General features: G+C 38.5%; 1 protein-coding gene across 5 annotated transcripts in view; it reads right to left on the bottom strand.

Moving 5' to 3' along the window:
- LOC128025396 (RNA binding protein fox-1 homolog 3-like) overlaps positions 1–24142 on the bottom strand; it is a 388629-nt gene that overhangs the window by 37303 nt on the left and 327184 nt on the right. For all 5 annotated transcript variants that reach the window (XM_052611731.1, XM_052611727.1, XM_052611728.1 and 2 more), the window contains 2 exons: positions 9918–10166; positions 1354–1500 (listed from right to left, as the gene is read on the bottom strand). In XM_052611731.1, coding sequence (XP_052467691.1) covers positions 1354–1500; positions 9918–10166 — 396 coding nt within the window. The remainder of the gene's footprint in view (positions 1–1353; positions 1501–9917; positions 10167–24142) is intronic.

The following is a 24142-nucleotide window of genomic DNA, read 5'->3' as shown; positions in this document are numbered from 1 at the left end:
CCTAACGAGTATAAACTTATAGTTTTTAACCACAGTGAGGAGTGCTATTAATTACGTCTCTACTGGTGGGACCATTGTGTGGCTCTCTGTGCATCACATCAATGCTGGGCAGAATGGGAGAGGAGCAGAGAGGAGAGGACAGCCTCTCTTAGAGAGAACAAAGAGCGTGAGGAACAGATGTTCTCAAGACTCAGCAGCCAGGCTGTACCCAGAGTCCTCCACCAGTTTAAGTGTTACTGTTTGCTATACAGTGTCCTTAGTAAACACAGACTCCAGTTTTTAACAAGCTGGGACCAACAATGTTTTTTTTTTCTCCTCCTTAGGTTGCCTGTAGCCTCCAATAACAAGCTGCCAGTGTTTAATGCCACTCCCTTGCTGGATTTTTATTCTAGCCGAGAGTACTGACATCTAAACACAGTAGTTACGGATAAAATGCTAAATAATGATCCACCATTACTGAGCCTGATGCTGCTTTCAGTATAAGAATACTTTTTTGATTGAATACCCTTGATTTAAAGAAAAACAGGGCCCACTTTATATTAGGTGGCCTTAACTAAATTAAATTAAATTTATGCATTTAGCAGACGCTTTTATCCAAAGCAACTTACAGTGCATTCAGGCTATCAATTTTTACATACAGTATCATGTGTTCCCGGGGAATCGAGCCCCCAACCTTGCGCTTGCTTGCTTGCTAGCGCAGTGCTCTACCAGTTGAGCTACAGGAACACATATGTTCACATATTAACTACTATGTACTTACATAAAAAAACAAGTACAATTGTGTTCATATTGTATTGTAAAACACTTTTGCTGCTATTGAGGTGGGATAGGGGTAAGGTTAGGGAGAGGGTTGGAGGTATGGGTAAGTTTATGGGTGGGTTAAGGTGTAAAGTATGGGTCAACAGTGTCATTATAAATGTAATTACAGAAATTAAATACAGATGTAATTACATGTAGTTTTTTTTAAAATATAAGTACAATGTAAAAACATGTATGTACACAATAAGTACATTGTACTAAATTATTAATTAAAATGTAAGTACATAGTAGTTAAGGCCACTTAATATAAAGTGGGTCCGAAAAACATTTTATTTTACTGATTCCTTGTCACAAACTAAATATACAAACTAAAACTAACATAATGCAGTTTGTCATGAACTTTCTAGGTTTGGAGGGATAAAAAAAAAAAAAAAAAGAAAAATTTGAAAATACTTTGGTTAGGTTCAAATATTTGGGCTACACATTGACTATAGAAGTTTAGTGTCTAAAATTTAGATCTCATTAATTACATAATATGCCAATTAAGGAATCAAATTGATCACATTAACTGCATTAATTTGGGGTGAGACTCACCCCAAACATTTGCCGGAGGTCTGGGTCTCGGAAGCGGAAGGGAATGTTGGAGACGTGTAACCGTTTGGGCTGCTGCTTCTCTGAAGAGTCTAAGAGCTGGAGCTGAAGCTGCTGAGAGCCGTCTGTCTGCGCCACATTGTCCGCTTGCTGAAAGACACACAAGCACAGCCCTGTTAGTTCCTACCTCAAATGCCGTCAGAGCCTGAAAACAGTGCAGAGGGCAATGGTTACGGGAGGGTGAGTGGGTGGGTGAGCAGGGAGAGATCAGGGCATGCTGGTGGCATATTACAAATTCCCTCTACTCTTCCAACACTTGTATGTGGCGGTGAAGATTAAGGAAGCTGTCAGGAAGTGTGGATACACATTTAAAGGAAAAAAAAAACTCTGACATGGGGAGACCAGAGAATGCATTTATTGAGTAGCGGTCTATAAAGACCTGAGGAAGAACAGGAGAGGGAGAGAGAAAGTAAGTGTAAAGATGGTGTGCTCATCTGTCCGTCATATGGAGGAGGAAATGGTAGTGACACAGCTGTGCTCAAGGATGGACTGCTATCTGTGACACACATTCATCTCTCACCTCACAAGCCCTGATGCCACAGCCTTCATCACATTCTCACTAATTCTCTCGCTGTTCTATGAGTTTCACAAGACCTCATCTGAACAGACTCCGAATAGACGGCAGACAGCCAACATTAATTGTTAAACATTATAGCTAGTTTCCAAGATCAGATCAAATTTGTAGTTGCTTGATTGTTTGCTTTTCAATTTTTTTTATTATCTACATCTATGAATTAGAAGAGTTATAGACTGTAAATTCAATCATATCAAATATTCTGAAAAAGCACAGTGAGCGCAGCCCCGGAGCGCCAGCCCTTCATGTACTGTACATAATGAATTAGAAGAACATGGGAGCACAGATGAAGAGATGATGTCAGCTAAACTTCCCCCGGCTTAGCAGGATCAATAAGAAAGAAGTGCTGAAGGCAGCTACATTTGGCTGGGCCTATAGACAGATGTATACTAGAGCAGACTCGTGCTGTAGAGAGAGAGAGACAGAATGAGAGAGGAAAAGAAAGAAAGAAAGAAAGATGCGGTTGCTAGGGTGTCTCATGGGTTGCTAGGTGGTTTCTCTATGAATTCTCTATGATATTCTCGTAGTTACAAATAGCTTGGGGTACTTCAGTGTAAGACTGGGATATTTATGCCTATTTTATCATCTGTAACACTGTATCTACACTGGATGAGAGCGGTGTGACGCAACAAAGACAAGTGATCCTATTCTAAACAGTGATGCGGTCTACACTGAATGTGGTGCGGCGTGAAGTGACACATCAAATCCTGACTGTAAACTGCTGCCTCATTCTATTTATGATGAACTACAAATAGTTTGCAGCAGTCGCTTGGTCGTGTCCAGTGTAGACAGCCTCAAGCACAACGAGACAGAGTCGTGTCCGGTGTAGACACGGTGTAAGGTGAAAAATTGTCTGAAAAATGTCAAGTGCATGAAAAGTAATGCAAAAGTAAATTGGATGATTTGCGGCATCGTTTAAGTCACAAACAGTTAAATATTGTTAAAAAGGACTGGAAGTCAATGTAGTATAAACACAACAAAAGCTGACACACTAGATACAGTATGTTTGCAGACGGCACCACACTCATCGGCCTCATTCAGGATGGCAACGAGTCTGCTTACAGACAAGAGGTTAAAGAGCTGGCTGTCTGGTGCAGTCTTAACAACCTGGAGCTTAACACATCCAAAACTGTGGAGATGATCGTGGACTTCAGGAGAAACCCCCCCGCACTCCCCACACTCACCATCTTGGACAGCACTGTGATTGCAGTGGAGTCATTTAGGTTCCTGGCCACCACTATCTTTCAGGACCTGAAAAGGGCCATCCACATTGACTCCATTGTTAAAAAGGCCCAGCAGAGGAAGTTCAACCTGCCACAGGAGCTGCTGAAACAATTCTACTCTGCCGTCATTGAATCGGTCCTCTGTACTTCAATAACTGTGTGGTTCAGCTCAGCTACCAAATCTGACCTCAGAAGACTACAGAAGGTAATCTGGACTGCTGGGCGAATCATTGGTACAACCCTCCCCACTCTCCAAGAACTGTACTCAATCAGAGTGAGCAAAAGAGCTTGCAAAATCACTCTGGACCTCTCACGTCCAGCATACTCTCTTCGACGCTACAGAGCTCTGAGGACCAGAACGACCAGACACATGAACAGTTTCTTCCCTAAAGCAATCCATCTCATGAACACTTGACAATAATTCTGGAACACACAACACAATTTATACACCCATACACTTATTTATCTAACACACACATTTAGTGCACACTTAAAATTTGCATATAATTTACCTGTACATACAAAACTGTCTATTGGAATATGCCTGCACATACAATTGTAAATTTGTATATTGTTATTCCTTATTTACTTTTTTTCCCTGTTGCTGTCATTCTGTTACTGCAGAAGCTTCTGTCATGAAAACAAATTCCTCGTATGTGTAAACATACCTGGCAATAAAGCTCATTCTGATTCTGATAGTGAAATGGTTCAGTTTTGGATCTTATCATGCTTTCAAAAGACAGAAAATTTAATATTGAATAGATTTGTCAATTGTTTATTTATTTATTACATTTTTACATTCTAAGCATGCTTGTATTTCATGTACATAGTTAATTGTAATAAGTGGGCTGGACAAATTCCCCCTCATTAGGCACAAAACACACAAGAGACATGAATCATAGAAGATGACAATATATCATGTATTAGGTAATGAAGATATAATGAGATATCTATCACTCCATCCCTTTTTCGCTAACAGCCTGACAGAGGAAAATAGAGGAAAAAGGTGAAGTAAATGCAATTATGTAGACACAAGTAAGAACATAATACCAAATCAAATGCAAAAGATTTGGACCTGCAAGGCATTCATTTTTCACTCATTACATAGAGAAGGTAAGAAATGGCATGATAAAATATCAGCTGAAATTAGATTTTAAAGTTTAACTCACTGAACAAAATCATTATTGCAGAGAACATATGTCTTTACAACGGAAATTACACCAGTAACATGACAGAAGCAACTTTACATTTCTATGGGTCTCAGCGATGTATCTTTTATGTAATTAACAGAAAGATATAATGTATCATGTAAACAAACATCTTTAGATCTTCTGTGCTTATCTAATATTTATTCAAGCAACATTAATGAAAGAAAAATGGTAATTTGAACTGTACAGTAGATACAACATGATGAGCTCTACCAAAGGCAATTTTTGGGGGAAACAAACATAAACCCAAGGATAAAAATATTTATAATAATGACTCACTGTTTATTTTGTCCATACAATTAAAGTCAATGAGGTCCACTGTTGTTTTGGACCATACAGACTTTCACTTTATAGACAAGAACAATTAAAATATTGTTTAAAATGTGTGCTTTAAAGAAGAAATAAGGTCTACAGTTTTGGACTGCACACATGCAGTAAATGATAACAGAATATTAATTTTTGGGGGAAATATCCCTCATGGGTAAGATCGAAGGTTCTCTCTCTTAAAACGTATATTTACTCTAATTGTATAAAGCACATTTGTGCATAAAAATCCCTTTAGATGATTACACTAATTGTTGTGTATTAATGATACTAAACATACACATGGTCAGTCATCAATAACCAGTCTTATTTGGGAACAATAAAGGTAAGCTTGAACTATTTCTACAGGTTATACTGTATAACAATAGTGAAACCCTATGAACCATTAAATGTCGAGGGTCACCAACTTCTACTTTTTCCATCTGACAACTTCCTCATCTTCTCTAATGCACAGTCTCTCCCAATAGGCTCTCTGTGAGAGGACACCGTGTTTACCAGCACATTGGCACTATCAATCATTGCAGCTATGTAGACAGTCAAGCCCTGTTAAGATAAAGCACACGGGTCAGCTCTGGATCCACACAGCCTGTCGTCCTGCCCCTTGTGTATGCCGCCTGAGGTCTGTGAGCAGCGGAAGCCTGTAGCCCCTGCCTGATGGTGGTAGATGGAAAGCCGAGCAGATGGATGGGCAAGCGGAGGTGCAATTACCCCCTGGTGCCCCCGCTCCCTGGGCTGTACCTCTTCCTGCTCCCTCATCCTCATCCATCACGCTGGTGCCATCGGTCATTCACATGCTCTGTCTGCAGTCGCTCTGGAGAGAGCTGCGCTATCTATCATGTCTAACAGGTGAGCTGTGTGATGGCGTGGACTCACCCATTACTGACCAGCGGAGCGTGGCCTCTGAGAGCCTCCAGTTCCTTGCTCTGCCCAAAGAAGTGCTGAAGCAAAGGATGAGGGCTTTGATTTGCTTACTTTATGAAAACACATATTGACTAGGTCCTCTCAGAGGTACGTCATCATGTAGCCATGTAGCGCAGCGAGTAACGGACAGTGATACAAATGAAGAGAAATCGCAGGGCTTTCATCTTGTAAGCTTTGCCGAAAAAGAGGACAATTGTTCCACTGTAAGTGCTTTGTAAAACACACAGTCCTGCTCATTCACTCTCGAACGATATAATCTCTCTAGCTTTATTCGGAGCACTTCCACGCTCTTCCACGCCGATTGGAGTGCTCTTCTCTGGAGAAGTTGACACCAGGCCAGGACAGGGAGAGCAGAGGTAAGTGTTCGAGACTCTGCACTCCAGGTTTGGATCTAATTATCTCATCGTCACCGCTAAGCAGCCATCTACAGGGGGTTCATCTGCGCAATTTGGCTTTTAATTTGTGTTAATTGCATGTTAATTATATTGCAGCTAGCATGGGCTGCATCTGTCTCTTTCAGAGACAAGGTTTCAGAGGGCTTTGCGATTCCAAGTTCCACGGACGAGATGAAAAGTAATTAAAAGTGTTTGCTGTTCGAGGCGAGGCAAACTCCCTGCAAACTTGGGTTGTCAGGTCATCCTTCAGAGAACATCGTAAGATGTTTAGGAGGAGGATTTGATGTCTTTCTTATAAATGCAGATGGACTATGACCTTCTCTCCAGCACTCCATTTACCAGGATGACAACGGGGAGGAGCTAAGCAACCTGCGTTAGGGTCCCAGAATGTGGTTCCTTCCCAAAAAGCTATTAGTAAATCTAAATCTAAAAATGGGAGGATTTTATGGTAAGCTAAGAAAAGCTCCCCAAATGAACCCCAAGTGGGTATATTACACCCTCTAAAGGTTTATGACAGCTAATTACCACAACTGAAGTCAGGAATGTTACATAACAATGTTCCATTTGCCAGTGCCTGGGATTAAGCATGCCAAATGATTTACTGAATGACAAATGTGGACTATTTATCACTCTGACATACTGTACTCTCTCCAGAACAATTCCAATTCTGATCAGAAATTAAAGAAATTGCTATTATTTTAATTGGATTCGTTAAATAAAAGATAAATACAAATCTATCTGTTCGTCTGTATTTATCTATCCATATTTTTTATGTTTATTTATACAATAATTAGTTTAATATTAGTTTAATTAAATAATAGAACTAATAGATCTTTAACATTTTGCTTTAGTACAATGGCAGTATAAAAGCCAATTAAATACATTTGTGAAAGTAACATGTCTTTATAATATCACACCTAATATTTCTTTCACACAGTATAAATATGATTTTATACACACAAATGTATTGCTACCCTCATATATACAGTAGATCCCTCAAAAAGAGATTATCAGATTTAATGGCCCATGGAATCAAGTTATAAAAAGCCCTGCCTGTTTTTTTGCTAGACTTCCCAAACGCTGGACTTCACTCATTCCATACATACGATGCACTTCTGATTTCAATTCCTGTTGTAGAAGAGCAACTTCCCGCACTTCACATTCACCAAGGAATGGAGCAGCCAAGCAGCACCAAGAAATAATTGCCTGAACATTATCATACACGGCCACATTGGACCTCAACTCCCGCAACGTCACAGAAGGCTTGTGTTTGCACACATTCGTGCGTGCCCCTGTTTTAATGTGCGGTTGGGTGGGGAATGAGTCCTGCTAAATTGTTTCTATTGCCGCACTCATTCAGTGTTATCTGCAAATCACTTTCAAAGTGCTCAGCTCAGCATCCCCCCCCCCCTTCAGAATGCCCCTACAACCACATAATTGAAACTATCTGATTGGAAAGCTGCCAAGCAGGTAGATTACATCCGATTAGGGCCAAACCAGCGCTTCACTTAAAGGGATTAGCTTGAGCCGCTTTATATTTTTTTTTGCTCTTCTCCACTTCTGCCATTCTCCGATCCCATCATCCCTCCCTTTCACAGAGATGCAAATACAAACCTTCACCTGCCATCTAGAAAGACGACACTGGCCTTTCAGTCTTGTGTAAAGCTGTAATTAATTAGACAAGGTAATGTGACTTGCAACAGGTTTAGCGGGTAACGAGTACAGAGGCTTAAAGAGCACTTATACTGTACCTGCAGTATTATTATCAATGGCACAGTAAAAACTACTCAGGGAAGGCAGCCAAGAATAAGTGCAGGAATAAATGGCATTCCCTTAATAACATAACATCACGCTCCTTTGAGCAGTACGGCTGTGTTTAAGCACATTGCAAATCACAGTTTAGACAATCCCACCCGAGGCAATATGACAGTCATAGTGGAAAACTGTTAGAACGTACCCTAAAGAGAGGTAAATAGTATTTTATTGCTGAGTTACAGAGCATCTTTAGTCTGTGGTGTTGTGATGATGTGATCTGATATGTGATCTGATGTGATTACCGTCCACTCTCAGAGGAGTAGTGTTCCTTCTTTGCTAATGATCCTCCGCGGGGAGAGAGAAAAGAGGGAGAAAGGGAGAAAGGAAGAATTTCCCTGCTGGGTTAGGCCAGAGTGACAGTTTAAGTACATCCTCCAATCGAGCCGTAGATTAGCCCAGTCGGAGCTCAGGTGCCTTTACAGGGCCTGTCAGCATCGCTTCTCAGTGATCTGCTGAGCGTGGGATTATAACTACTTCCTCTAAACCACACCACCTCAGAGCTTTCCACATATCCCAATCAGAAAGAGAAAAAGATTACATTTCTCATCCGTCATCCCACCCCCCCTCCCCCCATGGCTAGGAAGACCTTGTACTTATTTTTGCACTTCAGAAAAGTTTTATGCTTTTTAATATCTCTTTCCCACCCTTCTCTTATGCCCTTTCACTGGCTTTCTCATTTTACTCCCTTGTTTCCTATGACATGAATTAGCAAAGGTCTTCACATCGGCATCATAAAATATAATCAAAATGTTAAATATCTTGAAATAAAGTAGCTTGTTACAAGAATAGTAACTATTACTATTAGATACTGTATTTAGCTGCTTACTTAGATACTTAGATTTGTAGACAAAGCTGGGACACATTGGGTCAACATTTCCAACAACATTTCCAGTAACTAAAGTGAGTCGCCAAATATCAAATCTCATATTTTACAAGGACCACAGTATAAAGGTCTTGTAAAGTATGCATGTAAAACCCTGAAACCAGCCCTTTATATAACATCTGATAAAATGTAAGTGATAAAATAAAATAACATCTTAGATTCACCCATCTATCCTTCAAGTGTAAGTGTATGTGTTAATCAAAGGTCTATAGGAACCAAGAAAGGATAGCACAAACAGACATGACACAACATACCCAAGGAAGCGTGTCCTCTTAGAGTTTCTTTTATTTCATCATGTGCTTGTCATATGCTCAGATAGAGCACTTGGGCAGCATTCGTTAAGTGGTCCATTGAGACATTTGTGATATTGTTAGCCATGGTGAATGGCTCCATGGGGTTTAAGATATGGAGCCATGTGAATGCCATGGATTAAAGCTTGATAAAATGGAGAGAGAAAGCAGAAGAACTCTTTAAATGGAGAAGGATGATTTTTCTCTCAGCTTCTCTTATTTTGTCCTATGCTTTTATCTTTGCTTGGGCTAGCTTCTTTTCATTCCAAACTCTTCTATTTCCTAGCCCCAATTTCTCTTTATCTCCGTCTGTCTGAAAGTAGAAATGTTATAAATTGGATGTTCTAGTCCGATTCTGACAAAAAAAAGAAAAGAAAAAAAAAGTAAGATGTAAAAAGTATAGTTATTCAAAAATGAATAAAAATGTCCTGTTCATCGGGTACTAATTTAACATTTTGCAACATGCTAATGGTTTATAAAACTGTAATTAACATTTTTTTTATATATATAAGCATTTTATATATATATATATATATATATATATATATATATATATATATATATATGTATATATATATATATATATATATATATATATATATATATATATATATATATATATATACACACATACATACATATACATATATATATATACATATACATACATATATATATTATATATATATATATATATATGTGTGTGTGTGTGTATAATTATTATTTTTTTGTCTCAGTGGGATTGTTTTTGTGAAATAACAGTTTTTTGTATCAACACCTTACACGAGATAAGACATGTTTACATTGTTATTTTGTCAGTTGTATGACAAAGTAAAATAAATATTTCATGCCTGAATGCTGCATTTGCACTCACTGGTATACTGCTAGTCCCTGTGAGGGACGGCGTGCTGCTGTCAGTGCCAGGTGGCTCGCTGTGCGTCTGTGTGGGTGTGTAGATAGTGAGGGCTGCGGCGTGCTCAGGGACCGGACTGGGCCCCGTGTAGTCCTGCCCAGGGTGGGTGTATTCGCCAGGCAACCCATTCTGAGGTGGAGGGGGAGGATACTGCGCTGGAGCATACGGCTGAGCCATGGCTTCTGGGGGAGCTGGGGCTTCCTGGTTACCCTGGAAAGAGAGGAGGAGGGAGATTTTATCAGTTTAATTCTTACATATCTCATACTAATCCAAGTTTCCAGGCTCTTCAAGGAACAATGCATGCAATGAGACCTGACAAGAGTGATAATCACAAGAGTGCTGTATGCCTGGGTTGTGATAACACATGATAGGAGAGAATGGGACCTAATTCCATGATAATGGCAGAACAACTACTGCACCTAACAAACAATCAGAACCTGAATCATATACCACGATAAGCCTCAGATATTAAAAGCTCTTATAGTGATTAAATCCGAACACTGATATGGATCCCTGTTCCTGCTTCTGAGAGGAATCCGCCCCATACACTTTTTCACATTTAATAATAGGACCAATACATGTTATCAATAAAATATATTATATATTCAAATATTTTTATACAGCAATAGTTCATAGTGGCTGCTGTCTATCTTTCAAACTCAAAAAAATAAACAAACACCAGCGAAATAGCATAAAAATAGCCCAAATTACTTGTGCTCTGTATTCAACATACACTAGATTGTGTTGAAAATTTGTGCTGATAATTCTGTCCTCCAGAACTCCAGAGCCTCTCTGAGCGAATCACTTAATCAGTGAGTTAAACCTGAGAATCAGATCTGTGAATGATTTGTTATTTTAAATGGTTTGGATTGATTCTGTTCTCAAGTTCAGCTCACTCAACAAGTTTATCTGTGAATAACAACATTTCTGTGTGTTCTTTACATAAATCTGTCTTAGTGAATAAGTCACAGGGCTTCTTTTATGGAGGTCTTTGGGACAACTGGGTTGCTATGAACCGTAACTGCATGGAAAGAAATAATACATGAAGAAGATTCATCAAAATTCTCCGTTTGTGTTAAGCAGAAGAAAAAGGTATTAGCAACAAACCTAGGGTGACTAAATGACTGAATTGTAAAATTTGGCTGAAGTGCTCCTTCAAGTGAAGCTGAAGCATAATTTTTCTTTGTCTTATCCAAAAAAAAAAAAAAAAAAAAAAAAAAAAAGTAGTAGCATCTGAGATGCGTGGGGTCCCTGCTGCTGAATGGCTTTGTCTGGGTCCTATCATATCAGCTCTCAGAGAACATTAGAGGACTGCTTGATCATTACAAGGCAACAAACTTACTTTATAGAGCAGCGCTCGATAGATTTGCAGCCCGAGTGACAGGGTTCTAAATTGCTCTCTTGGCAAGCAGCATGTGCGAGATCAATTAACTGATAAATTTTTGATTATAACCTTTGATTTAAATTACAGGTTTCTAATAGAAGTTGCTGTCTTCCGTTTTCATGGCCTCTCTCATCTTCTCCTTTATATTCACCTCCCTCTGTTTCACTCATTCTGTCTCACTTATGTGCTTTCTCTTGCTCTCTGTCTCCACGCTGGAATTAAATGAGTATCTACCCCCTCATTTAGGTCTCTGTGTGAAGAGGTGTCTTTCTTTCGTTCTGTGTATCAGCATGTAAATGAATGTGCCTTTTCTTTCTTCTCATCCATTTCTCTTCACTGAAGAGGATGCAAATGAGATTCTTTACTCTGTTGCTTTCTCATTCATTTTGAAACACTAAAGAACACGATGTTTTCTAATCTTATCAGCAATCATTAGGATGTGGCGCGCATGATTTTTCGTTCTTTCTCTGACAGGTGTCATCATTTGTGCCGGTGGAGACTGGCTCGGTGACTGTTCGTGGAAGTGTAGCTTAAATGCCCAATGAACAAAGCTGCTTGATGAGCACAGTTCTGTGTCCTGAGTTGACGTATTTCCTGTTCAGACAGGAAGTATGGGCAGGACATGAAGAAGGGATTTTAACTTTTTCAGAAAGTCATTAAAAAATTATTAGTACACAAAATAATATAATCATAATCAATTTTGGGTATTTAATTTGGGTCTTTAAAATAGTGTTTGTGCACATGAAAGTTTAATCGATACTACAGATGGTCAGATGGCTTATGTTAGGGAGCGTCTGTGCTGTGAGATAATGAGAGAGAAGAAGTACTCATTTGAACACAATGATGGTGTGTTAGTATCTTGACGTGCAAGGGTTAATCAGGCAGTGTACTGTGTGTGTGTCTGTGTTATGACAGAGTGCTGCTGTAAGCACAGGTGCAACTGGGTCATCAGTACAAAGTATATTGTGTGTTTTGGGGTAAATGTGTGTTTGTGTATTTTACGTGTCTGAATCTTGCTATATTAAAGCTGCTTACCCCGAGGGACTCATATCAACATATTAATCTTATACAAATTTATGACCTTGGAGTTTGATCCCTTCCTGAGAGGTTACAGCAAAGAGAGGCAATAACAGCTCCTTTAACCAACCTTTGGGTAATGGGATCTTTCTTGCACTTACTGTGCCCGCTCCTTAATTAATCAAAATATGATGAGCTTAAAAAAACTAAAACAAAAACAAAAAACACCAGGCATCCCTGGACACAAATGATTCTTGTTTGAAACCCACGCAGGTTTTTTGCACAGATGATAACATTCCTAAATAATACTGAATATGAATTAAACAAGCAAACAAAATCAGAATTGTATTATAATTTAATAGAATTAAAATGAATTGAAATGGCAAATTTTTTTATTCTTTCTTTGAAATTATATAATAAAAATGAAATTAGAAAAATGATTATGATCAAATGATTAAAATTAATAAAATATACAAATCTGTGGTGCTTGAGAGTTGCTGGCGCTTGAGGGCCCATGTTTGAGTACATCCTATGGTAATTTCCCAAGCCCATTCCCTCAAATTGTCTTTCTCAATTGTCCTATAATATGGGCTAAAAAGCATATAAATAAAATTACAAAAAGAGAAAATATCAGCAGAATTCCATTATAGAAGGCCAATGAAGAGTCGTAGGAAACTCAGACCCTTTCTTTCCCATTTCTGCTTGATTGTTATTAACCTTTTTTCACTGACTAAGCAGCATTAGGCAGCACCAGCAGCAGCTTTGGCTGGGGTGGGATGCAGTTTAATAGAAGTGGAGAGAAATGCATTAATGTAAATGTAGTGGAAACAATGAGAGGCCTGGCCATTGACATGTTGGCAAACAAATGAGGCTGTCCTCTCAATTAGAGTCACCGCTCCATTATGCAAATGAAAAACGCACTCATCCATGGCCGAACGCACGACGGACAGGCATGGAGGGGTGAGAAGGAGTGAGAAATAAGAAAGGCGGAATTTTATTACTTCTCAGTTCTTTCTATCTGTTTGCACTTTCTTACACGTCTCGAAGTTCCAGGAGCTCAAACCGAGACACTGACGCAACATGCGGTGTGCTTAGCATCGATGTACAGTTCCGTTTTGATGAAAACATGTACAGTTTGATACACAAACACACAAGCCCATACATGCAACTTCAGTTACATGAAACGCTGAACTCAAGTTTTGACAAGTGCTGGTGTTCTATTGATTAGATGTGGAAGTTTGTCTCTTTCAGTCTGCATGTCCGTCCATCTAACACTGCTTCTCTTGCTTTCATCTCACTCCTCAAGTTGCACCACCCAGGCCGTGTCTGACTCTCTCCTAGTCAGACTGAGGAAAAAGAGTCAGGCAGTCCTTATTCTGGAGTGGTTATTGTAATTCACTAAAACATTTAACAGTATTGATGCAGCAGCGCCCCCCCACCCATCTCAAAGCACCAATGGGGGTCAGGTCTGTCCAACGCCCTGAAAAACAGTAGATAAGTCTGACAGGGAGAGATGGTCTTCATTCTATACTGGAATATGGGCAGAAAGCAAGGTGGGGGGATCCGGATGAGGTGCTCGCACACCCATAAAGTCTGCCCGAAATGGCTTTCGCTTGAAATCACCCTTATTATTACCATGTGTGTTGACTTCGTGCTATGAAATATTCAGCAAACTAAATGGAAGAGTAAGCCACATTTTCCGAAGATAAGATGAAGGATAGAGAGCAGCTTCCTTTGCATCTGGTGGGCTATGAGGCAACTAGTTTTTTAAGGCTCTTACACCTGCAAACAACACAATGTGCTTTGTTTTCTCCGTTTTACACCTGTGCTGAAGGTGTTTGGTCTCTAAACCCACTTGGCCTTTGTTTTTTGTTGCTTCAATGTACATTAGTTTTTTTTTTTTTCTGGAAGGTTAAACAGAAATGACCTAAGAGAGCTGACGCCCGATTAGCTCCCATTAGATCCGCCTGCGGTCACAGAGAGCTTGAGTGATGACCTGAGCTTGTACTGTACTTCACCACAGACGCCGAAAGAATGTGCGGTAAAACTGAACCTCTGGGACGGTCCGTCATCGCAGCAGTCAGAGAGTGACCACTACATGATGTTAGGTTATGGAGAGAGGACAGAGACGGATGAGAAAGAAAAGTTATGGTGAAACCACTGATCTATAATATAGAACTGGATTGCTCATTAAAGACATGATTAAGGTGAAGCCGCTGCGCCGCCATATTGGTAATCCCTAGTGTGCGAAAAAGTTCCATTGAATTAATAGGAATTTGTATGATTTTAATGAGAAAACATCACCTAACAAGTCAGTGTTTATAAATATGAAGTATCACTGTACATTATTACAATGCGAACACCCTAGGCATGTAAACGGTTATTTTTTAAATGTCAGGAATTTCCCCAACTTAACTTTCCCCAAATAACTGACTATATACAGTACGGATTTGAGAAATAAATACAAAGCTTTATTTCCCAGATAGTATTTTTTTTTCATTATAGAGAAATATTAACAACATAATTGTATAATTAATTGTAATATATTAAAATCCATTTCTGATACTAATACGGTCGTTTAATAATTCCTGAATAACTTTGTTAATAAAGAAATAAGTCATTTTTTTTGTTTGATCAGTTACCTGTGTCGTCAGTGCGCAGCAGCCAGACACACCCACCTACACGATTTAAATATATCGCTTATCCTGTCCCAAAAGACCGTAAACACTGCAGATAACATCTGAAGTAAACATTACTTTATTACACATAACATAAAAACGAGTCCCGTTTGACTGATCAGCTTCAAATCAAGTTATTTTAGGACAGCAGTTTGAGTGTAACTCAATGGTGCTTTCTGCTGGTAGGGATTAGTAAGATGGCGGATCGAACACTTCCGGTGGCTTCACTGCCTGTTGGCAGTTTAGAACGCGATGAGCGATCCAGTTATATATATAGATCAGTGGGTGAAACGTCTGAAGTCTGTTGAAAGAGTTCTGTAGAACTTGATTCAGTTGAGAAGCCTTTTAAATTCTAATGGAATTCCTGCTAATAGGATGCAGAAATTCCAATTTTTCCAAGTTACCAATGCAGATTTTAAGATCACCCAGTAACAGCCAAGTTTGTCAAGATAAATGTTGAATGTTACTGTGATAAGCTTGTTTGAAGTTTGAAGTTTGAAGGTTATAAGGGAAGAAAGATAGATAGATATATAGATAGATAGATAGATAATATAATATATTATATAAAAGCTTTTTTTCTTTTAAACTGAAATGAGAAAGACATCATCATGTTAAAATAATATGAATTTCAGTTCAATTCAAGTCAAGTTTATTTGTATAGTGCTTTTTATGATACTAATCCTTGCAAAGCAACTTTACAGAAAGTTTTCCGTTTAGTAAATTTCTATTTCTGACAATTCAATGAATTCAAATTGAGAGTCAGTACTTAAATTCAATATTTGTCCAACTCCACTGTACATGACAGCAGTGCTGAAAAGCCATCAGCACCATGGTCAGCTCCCATGCTGCACTGGGTGAGAGGGAACAAAAGCTTGCTGTAACATCAGGGATCTGAACTCTGTGTATCTTATTACACATTTAATATTCCTAAACAAGCCTATACACTGTATAACACAAATTCTGTCCACATATCTCAGCCTTGTTCATAGAGTCAGACCTGACATCATTTAAAAATAGCCATTAGTGTTATGAGAAGTGCCAAACCACAAAGGAAATACATACAGGCTTCATATAGGGAAGCCAAAACAAACCATTAATCCTTCATTTTACATGGGCAGACAGCGAGACTGAACTGAAAAAGATGCAGGGCCATGAAGCGGTGAAAAATCACTGGCTATGTGGTTTTGTTTTTGATAAACTTAAATCAGAAATTGATATTTAATACACCCCTCCACTGCGACAGCTTTTATTTAATCAGTGCCCTTTCCACATCGTTCTGTAGAATGAGACTCCGAAAGCTTATAAATGTGAAAGACAGAAATGAGAGAGCGAGTGTGAGAGAGAACCGAAGAAAAAGAGAGAAAGATCTCCATCAATATGACTGAAGCCATGCCACACTAAAAACATCCCTCGATCCTTGTCATCAAATTGCACCCGTAAATGATTTTTGCGATGAGCTAAATGGTATTATCCACCCCCAACCTCCATTCCTCCACCCTCCGCCAGCCTCCGAGCCCCAGCCGATGCACGCTAAATGAATTTATTTCCTTCCCAATGGACAGAGTGAATGGGGCATCCTAGTCATTCAAGCCAGGATTTAACCCCTAGCCTTACCACTGGGACCACAAACAGCCACTCCACAGGTTGTAGGACAAATGGAGCCCAAGATTGGCAGTAACTCAAGACCTTTCATCAATTTCAAAGGGAAGCCTTATGCAATTTTTGATCAACGCTGTTGGTAAATGCTTGTGAAAGCTCGACACAAACATGGGACGGAATAAAAATCCTCAGTGGAGCAAATCATGGATGCTCAGAGCTCTGCTTAAAGTTTGAGATGTTTTGCAAGTGAGTTGGACAGGCGTGTAAGTGACTGTCATCAGACTAGTGAGGATAGAAGACACCGGTACATCAAGAATAAAAACTAATAAACTAATGTGACCACAGAACAAAACAGGACATTTTCATATGAATCGACTGCCACACACATACACACACACACACACACACATAAAAGTTACTAATGTCATATTAATGGGGAAAAAACAAACAAACAAAAAGAAAAACAACTACAATTTATTTTTTATTTTTTATTTTTTTTACTTATGTTTGATACAGGCTGTATGAAATTCATATATATATATAAATAAAACACAGTGCTGTGCAAAAGTCTTAGGCCACTAGTATTTTCACCAACAAAAAGTGGTTTTAAGTCAGTTATTTCTATCTTTGCTGTAATGTGTCAGAAGTAAATATAGGTTGACAGCAGCCAGTGCTCCACACAGTCATCAGTTTGTCTGGAATAACATGAAGAAACAGAACAAACTGAGACAGACTAAATTTAGAAGAACTGTGGCAATGTCTTTAAGACACTTCAAGAAACCTACCTGCAGAGATCCCAGAAAAATAATGCGCAAGTGCACCTAGGACAAAAGGTCACACCAAATGTTGATTTAATTTAATAAATAGAAGTTAATTAATAAATTCTATTTATGTCATTATTTTTGAGGCATCCTCACTTTACAGCATTTTTTACACAAGTGCCTAAAACTTTGCAGAATACTTTAGCTTTGCAGGTTTCTGTTTTTTTCTTCAGTGCTCAAGAAACATTTATTATTATCAATATTATTATCCAAACAGTTGTGCTGCTTCTTATTTCTGTGGAAACCGTGATGCATGTTTTTCAGGATTCTTTGACAAATAAAAAGTTCACAAGATCTGTAAATTAATTTTAAATAATTTTTATCAACTAATCATGTAACAGAGGAAAATGCTATTGCTAGTAAAACAAAGAAAAACTATCTAAACTTTATAAAATTTATTAGAGAAAAAAATTAGCTTTCTAAAAATTATATTTCCTTATCTCATTGGTAAAGAGTTTTTTTTTTTAAGTATTACTATAACAAAACTGAATGAGATTTATAGTATAACAACAACAACAATTTGCCAATGAGGCAAGAAATAATACATAACAGTAAAATAATAATTTATTTGAATGTTACCTCTTTAATGTATTAATGCTTTGGCAATATTGTATGTAAAACAATCATCCCAATAAAGCATTTTGAAATTGAGTGAAGGGTGAATTTGGGCTGGTCTGGGCCAGCCAGTATCGATCTGATCTCAGTGGAGCGCTTCCATTGCCGCAAGCATCGTGCCACCCCTCCAGTCTGATTACGGAGAAGCACTCTGCTGGTGCAAAGTGGATTGAAAAGCCCCTCCCAAGCGTACTTAGGAAATCATTTCCAAGGCTAGGCTGCCCGGTGCCCCCGAATGTTTTGGGAACAGACCTTGTGAAAGCTTGTGTTACTGTGTGCGTGTTTGTTTGGGTATTGCTAGGATCCCCCCTCTTATCCACAGACGTAATCTATTTTAATCTAGGAGTCATAGGGTCAATTTCCCCCTTCTAGCCATTATGCCAATGTATTCATTCTATTTTCTACTACACAGTCAAACACACACACACTCCCACTAGCACTCCTTATTGAGTGCGTGTGAACTCAAGCATAAAAATGAGAGCTGCTGTGGTGTGTCTGTCTCACCTAGTTGCAACACCATGACATAAAGCAGGTTTGAAGGGTGAAATTTAGCGCTGTGAGTGAGCAGCGGCCTCTGAGTGTGTTTTAAAATGGTGAGCACAGCAGCGTAGGAATGCTATTGTTTTTTCCAGATGACAAAATCCTCTGTGGTGACAGCATTGTCTGATGTTTTGAAAGATTTCCCATGCAAAAATGGCAGACGGGACTAGGGATCAACAGAAGCCCAAAGGTCTGCTGTATTCTAGGGAAGAACAGGCACAGAGGAGAAGCTTCTGGTAAGTTTGGAGAGTGAGAACTGTTTATGTAACTGTATCTGTCAGAGTTGACTAACACTGACCTGGGCTGAGTTTCCCAAAAGCATCGTAAACCTAAGAAGTTTGTAAAAACGCTCGTACGACTGATCTTAATATTACGGTCTGTTTCCCAAAAGCATCGTAACTTAAGTAACACTTGAGAATCATCATAGATCTACGAGTGCTCTGGAGTAATCGTAAAGCCTTCATTCTTCATTCATTCAGGTGAACATTTTTTACCTAACAGAATATAAAGTATATTATATATTATTATGTAAAGTATAATATTATAGACTATAATATAATATTGTATTGTATTATAGTTATTATATCCAAGTTGTCTGTCTGGAACGCAGCATTAGGTTAACGTCAATAAACGATTGTTTACTACAATTAAGAGCCATTCTAAAAGATGGCATTTCAGCACTTGACAAATGGATAGCGACTCCTCAGTAGCACTTAAAGCACAGCAACGTGCAACTGTGTTAAGTGCATTTTTGGGAAACGCAAGTGAAACAATAACAAACGGTAGTAAAATTACTTGTGGAAAACGCTCTTAACCTTTAAGATCAGTCGTTATCGGTAAACCCAACCCTAATCATGTGTACCAGAGGAAAGTGCAATTGCAAAAAATATAGCAAAACTATATAAACTTTATTAAAACAACTAATTTATTAGAGAAACAAAATTGTTGAAGATATTAGGACTTGCTTTTCTAAGAGATTTACGGTTAATAAAACAACAAAACTTTGCCAATGAGGTGAGAAAAACAGCATTAATTTAACCCTGAAAAGCCCAAATGCCAAACAAAACTGAAATTTAGCTTCAATAACTGTATTTTTATATTGTTTTAATGAAGTTAATACTTTCACTTGAAAACAATACAAATATACAGAATAAAATATGTTGCAGTATATTTATTTTGATTATATACCAATTTTATTTCAGATATGTTCCAAAAAAATTATTATGAGGAGCAGACAGACAGACAGACAGATAGATAGATAGATAGATAGATAGATAGATAGATAGATAGATACTAGATGGATCGACAGATAGAGACAGAATGATACATTCACAGACACAAATACTGTTCGCATACAGTCAATGCTTAACATTCAGTTATGTGAAACAGGAGTAATGTCATATATGTCACAAAATGTCTTGTTGTGGTTGGTTAGGACAAAAGTGATGAAGGAGGGACATTATCACACATAGAACCAACAACTCACACATACTAAACCACACATGCACCACGTTCCTATAGATTTCTCTCTGTAAAACCCTGTGGTGATGTGCACAGGAGAATATCTTAGAAATGCAGACATTCAACATTAAAGACAGCATTGCCTCTCTATATCAAACAGTAAGGACGTAGCATTGCACCCGCAGGACCTGAGCACATGTCTCTATGCCCCCTAAAGCTCCCAGTCAAAGACTAATACAGGGAGGGGGGCACTTCAAAAGGAGTAAACAACTATTTCTCATATATTCCTCCCTCGGAGCTAGTGTGGATAGTAATATATTAATAAGCTACTTTTATATTCTTTGAACTCCAATAAAAGCAAAAAATCTGGGATATTAAATCAAAAGAAGTACATGACGGTTCTGTATTAACATCAGGTTTTCCTGTAGGTTTAAAAAGATTAGAACCACTTCATTTTATCCGTATTGTTGTAGTTCTAATATACAAAAGTGTGTGGGATAACATACACACATACACTGTGATTAGTACGGACATTGTAAACAGGAGGCACATCCTCTTTTGCTATGGTTAATATTGATGGTTTACTCCAGACTTCAGACGGAGGGAGACACTGGGGATGATTTTCCCAAAACGCAGCAGACATTTAGTCAGTAAACAAACATATTGGCGGTCTAGTAGGATCCATTTTAATTAGACAAATCACACCAATTTCATTTCTCTCTGCTTTCTCCTTTTCCATTCGGTCGTTTGAAATTTTTTAAGCTTGCTCTAATCATAGACTCTCGGGGCCGATCACTCCCTGCGCCCACTGCATGGACTGAGAAACAAACTCATTTAAAAGACTTGAAAATTTGTTCTTCACATCTCTAATAAAACACAAAACACAAAAGCTGCCTAGTGCAAGTCAATAATACACTTTCAGGAACCCATGACAAAAAAAAGAGAGAAGGAATGGAGAGTGTTACCTTAGGTTTAGTGATGACATCCTAGTGACGTTAGCTGTCAAGTCAAGTCACCTTTATTTATATAGCGCTTTAAACAAAATACATTGCGTCAAAGCAACTGAACAACATTTATTAGGAAAACAGTATGTCAGTAATGCAAAATGATAGTTAAAGGCAGTTCATCATTGAATTCAGTCATGTCATCTCTGTTCAGTTAAATAGTGTCTGTGCATTTATTTGCAATCAAGTCTACGATATCGCTGTAGATGCAGTGACCCCAACTAAGCAAGCCAGAAAGTCATTTATCATTTAAAAAATTTACTAGCTGTAACCTTCATGTTCTGTATGGAGCCTAAGAAGCTTAACATTGAACTATCAGCGTTGTGTTTCTCAAAAGCAATGCGAGATGCTTTTTGGAAATGCAGCCCAGGCTAATGACTTGGCCAAATCTTGCACAATTTCAACTTGATACAACATTTCAAAGGTTCTCTACAAAAATTTTTTTTTTAAATGATATTACTCCTGTTTAGGTTTTCAGAAACGATAGTTCAAGTTGACGGTAGCCACTGACTTCCATAGTATGGAATAAATACAATGGAAGTCAATGGTCAATACCAACATTTTTAAAAACATGTTCTGTGTTCAGCAGAAGAAAGAAACTCATACAGGTTTGGATCAAATGGAGGGTGAGTAAATTATGTCAATTTGTTTGGGTGAACTATCCCTTTAATAAGTTCTGTCTACTGAGTTCTGATTTGGTAAGAGGAAACAATCTCTAAAAAGGAAACAAGAAGCAAATCTAAAATTTGATATCATTATTTCATATTCTTATTTTATTTTATGTATATCATTTGGGGCACCAAAAATAAAAACAACAGTCAATTCCAACAGAACATGAAGGTTAAATTGGAACATGGACAAAAACTGGAAAAAGGAAACGTGAGGCTCATCAGCATGTCTGTATCTTTCATCTTGCCATGGTTATAATTTTTTGGATGTAAACACATGCAAACAAGTGGCTGAACTCCATATCCAGCTAGTCTAGATGCAGCTTTGTCTGTCTGTCTTGTTCTTTTTTCCTCCGTCTGACCTCCTATTCCCAGCCCCTACCCGAGAACGCTCTAATTCGTTTTTTTCCCTTGACAACAGTTTTTAATAACTTTTATTAATTAGGGCTGTCCTATGCCCTGTCAGCAGGAATATTATTTTATTCAGGGACCATTAGGCTGTCTGTTACCCCTGTGGAGTGTTGTGTGCGTGAAAGAGAAGAAACTGCTTCAATGAATGACATCGGCATACATCACTTCTGAAGTGAAATTATTGCTCATACAGTCCCAGACAAAATCTGCAGTCCTTACACATTTTCTGGGCCGATTTTAGAGGAAAATCTGTTCAAATCATCATAAAAAAAATAGTTTAGAGACCCACTCATGCACAAAGGCTTATTTGTGCACACATAATCATAGTATGGCTCATAATTAACTAAGTGAATCGCATTTTAGGCATTATACCTTAATGAAATTACATTCTCCTGCTGAAAACCCAGCGTGGCCATGCTATAATCATAACTTGCTGCAAGCCTGTATTTGTTCCTCTGTCTGATTTAAATTTCTTACAGTGCTCATCGCCGCAGTGTTTGAGTAACTGTGTAACTGAACTGTAGAACAAGAGACGAAAACATCATCTGTACCGACATGGGACTCAACATGATGCCCCAAGCTGTCTTCAGCTCACCTCAGCGATATCAGTCATTATGCTGCACAAGAAATCGCTCGCAATGAAAAAGACAGAGATCTGCAGGCAGAATACTCCCTTACGTGAAGCGGATCTGATGGTCTCAGAACACAAGATGGTGTGTGCTTCACCACAGGGGATGAACTGTCCTAGAACACTAAACTGGTATCAATGGCAGGGCATGGTGTAATAAGAACTTCTGGTCTCAAAGTTCACATCATTCTGCCATCAGTTGACTGAACTGTTGAAGTAAATGAGTCCGTGTTCAGGAACAGTATTGCACAACTTGCAGGAAACAAATGCTTTCAGAATCTTTCCATCTGTGTGGCTCTTTAATAATATTAGAAATGTCTTTACCTGTAATCACTTCCGATCAATTTAATGCTTCCTTGCTGAATTAAAGTATTAACTTGTTTAAAAAAAAACAACAACAACAAAAAAAACAATATATACAAAAAGATAAATTATAAAATAAATAAATAAATAAAAGCTTAATGACCCCAGGCCCCATTTTACTATTAAATAATGAACTATTATTATGATTATTATTTGTATTGTTATTTTTTAGTTATTATTATTTTTTTTTTTTACAGTTTGGTCATATCTCGCCAAATGTTATTAATGTTATAATTGTCTGTGTACATGAGTTTTTCAATGCTCTTGTTGGTCATGATGTACTTTTAAGTCTTTAAGACTTTTAAGTGTGTGTGTGTGTGTGTTACTAGTTCTTGTCTTGGCTGCATTGTGTTAAAGGACATGCAGAGGAATCTAATTTAACAGCTGACTGAGTAGCGATCAGCCAATGTTCCCTGGCGCGCACACACACACACGCACGCACACGCACACACACACACACACACCACAAACGTTGACCAGAGGTTCTGGGAACCTGACCCTGAGAAAGACAGCAGTAGACCCCTAGATCCAGACCAGAGACCACATAGAGCGGCAAACAAGAGAGAACAAAACCAGACAGAAGAAGCCAGAGAACGAGACCTACAGTATATATAAAGAACAGATATTCTTGAAGCAGAGAGAGATGAAAAGCAGCAGCGGGAAGCTGAGAGACAGATAGGGAGAGATCAGCGTTTGAGGATATTGGACGGATGAAATGGGTGCGAGCGAAGCAGAGCTGCTTGTAATTCCGGGGGAGACTTCACTCCGGCTGGTCGCAGCTCCCACTAGACCTGCTACATGATATTCACTAACCCCAGTAACAATGGCAAACATATGTAAATCAGACACAGTGCCGGATCCAATCAGGGCTCATCACAAAGCCACTGACACACTCTTCACAGACAGCGAAGGCCACAGTGCGCACCGTCTCACTCTTTCGACTCAGAGTCCACGTCTCTCTGCTCATCTCTGGTCCATTTCTGCGCTACATCATGTT

This window comes from Carassius gibelio, chromosome A12 (genome assembly GCF_023724105.1).
Source record: "Carassius gibelio isolate Cgi1373 ecotype wild population from Czech Republic chromosome A12, carGib1.2-hapl.c, whole genome shotgun sequence".
NCBI classification, from domain to species: domain Eukaryota; kingdom Metazoa; phylum Chordata; class Actinopteri; order Cypriniformes; family Cyprinidae; genus Carassius; species Carassius gibelio.
Note: the sequence above shows the minus strand (reverse complement) of the source record. Positions and strands in the feature narration are given on the sequence as shown.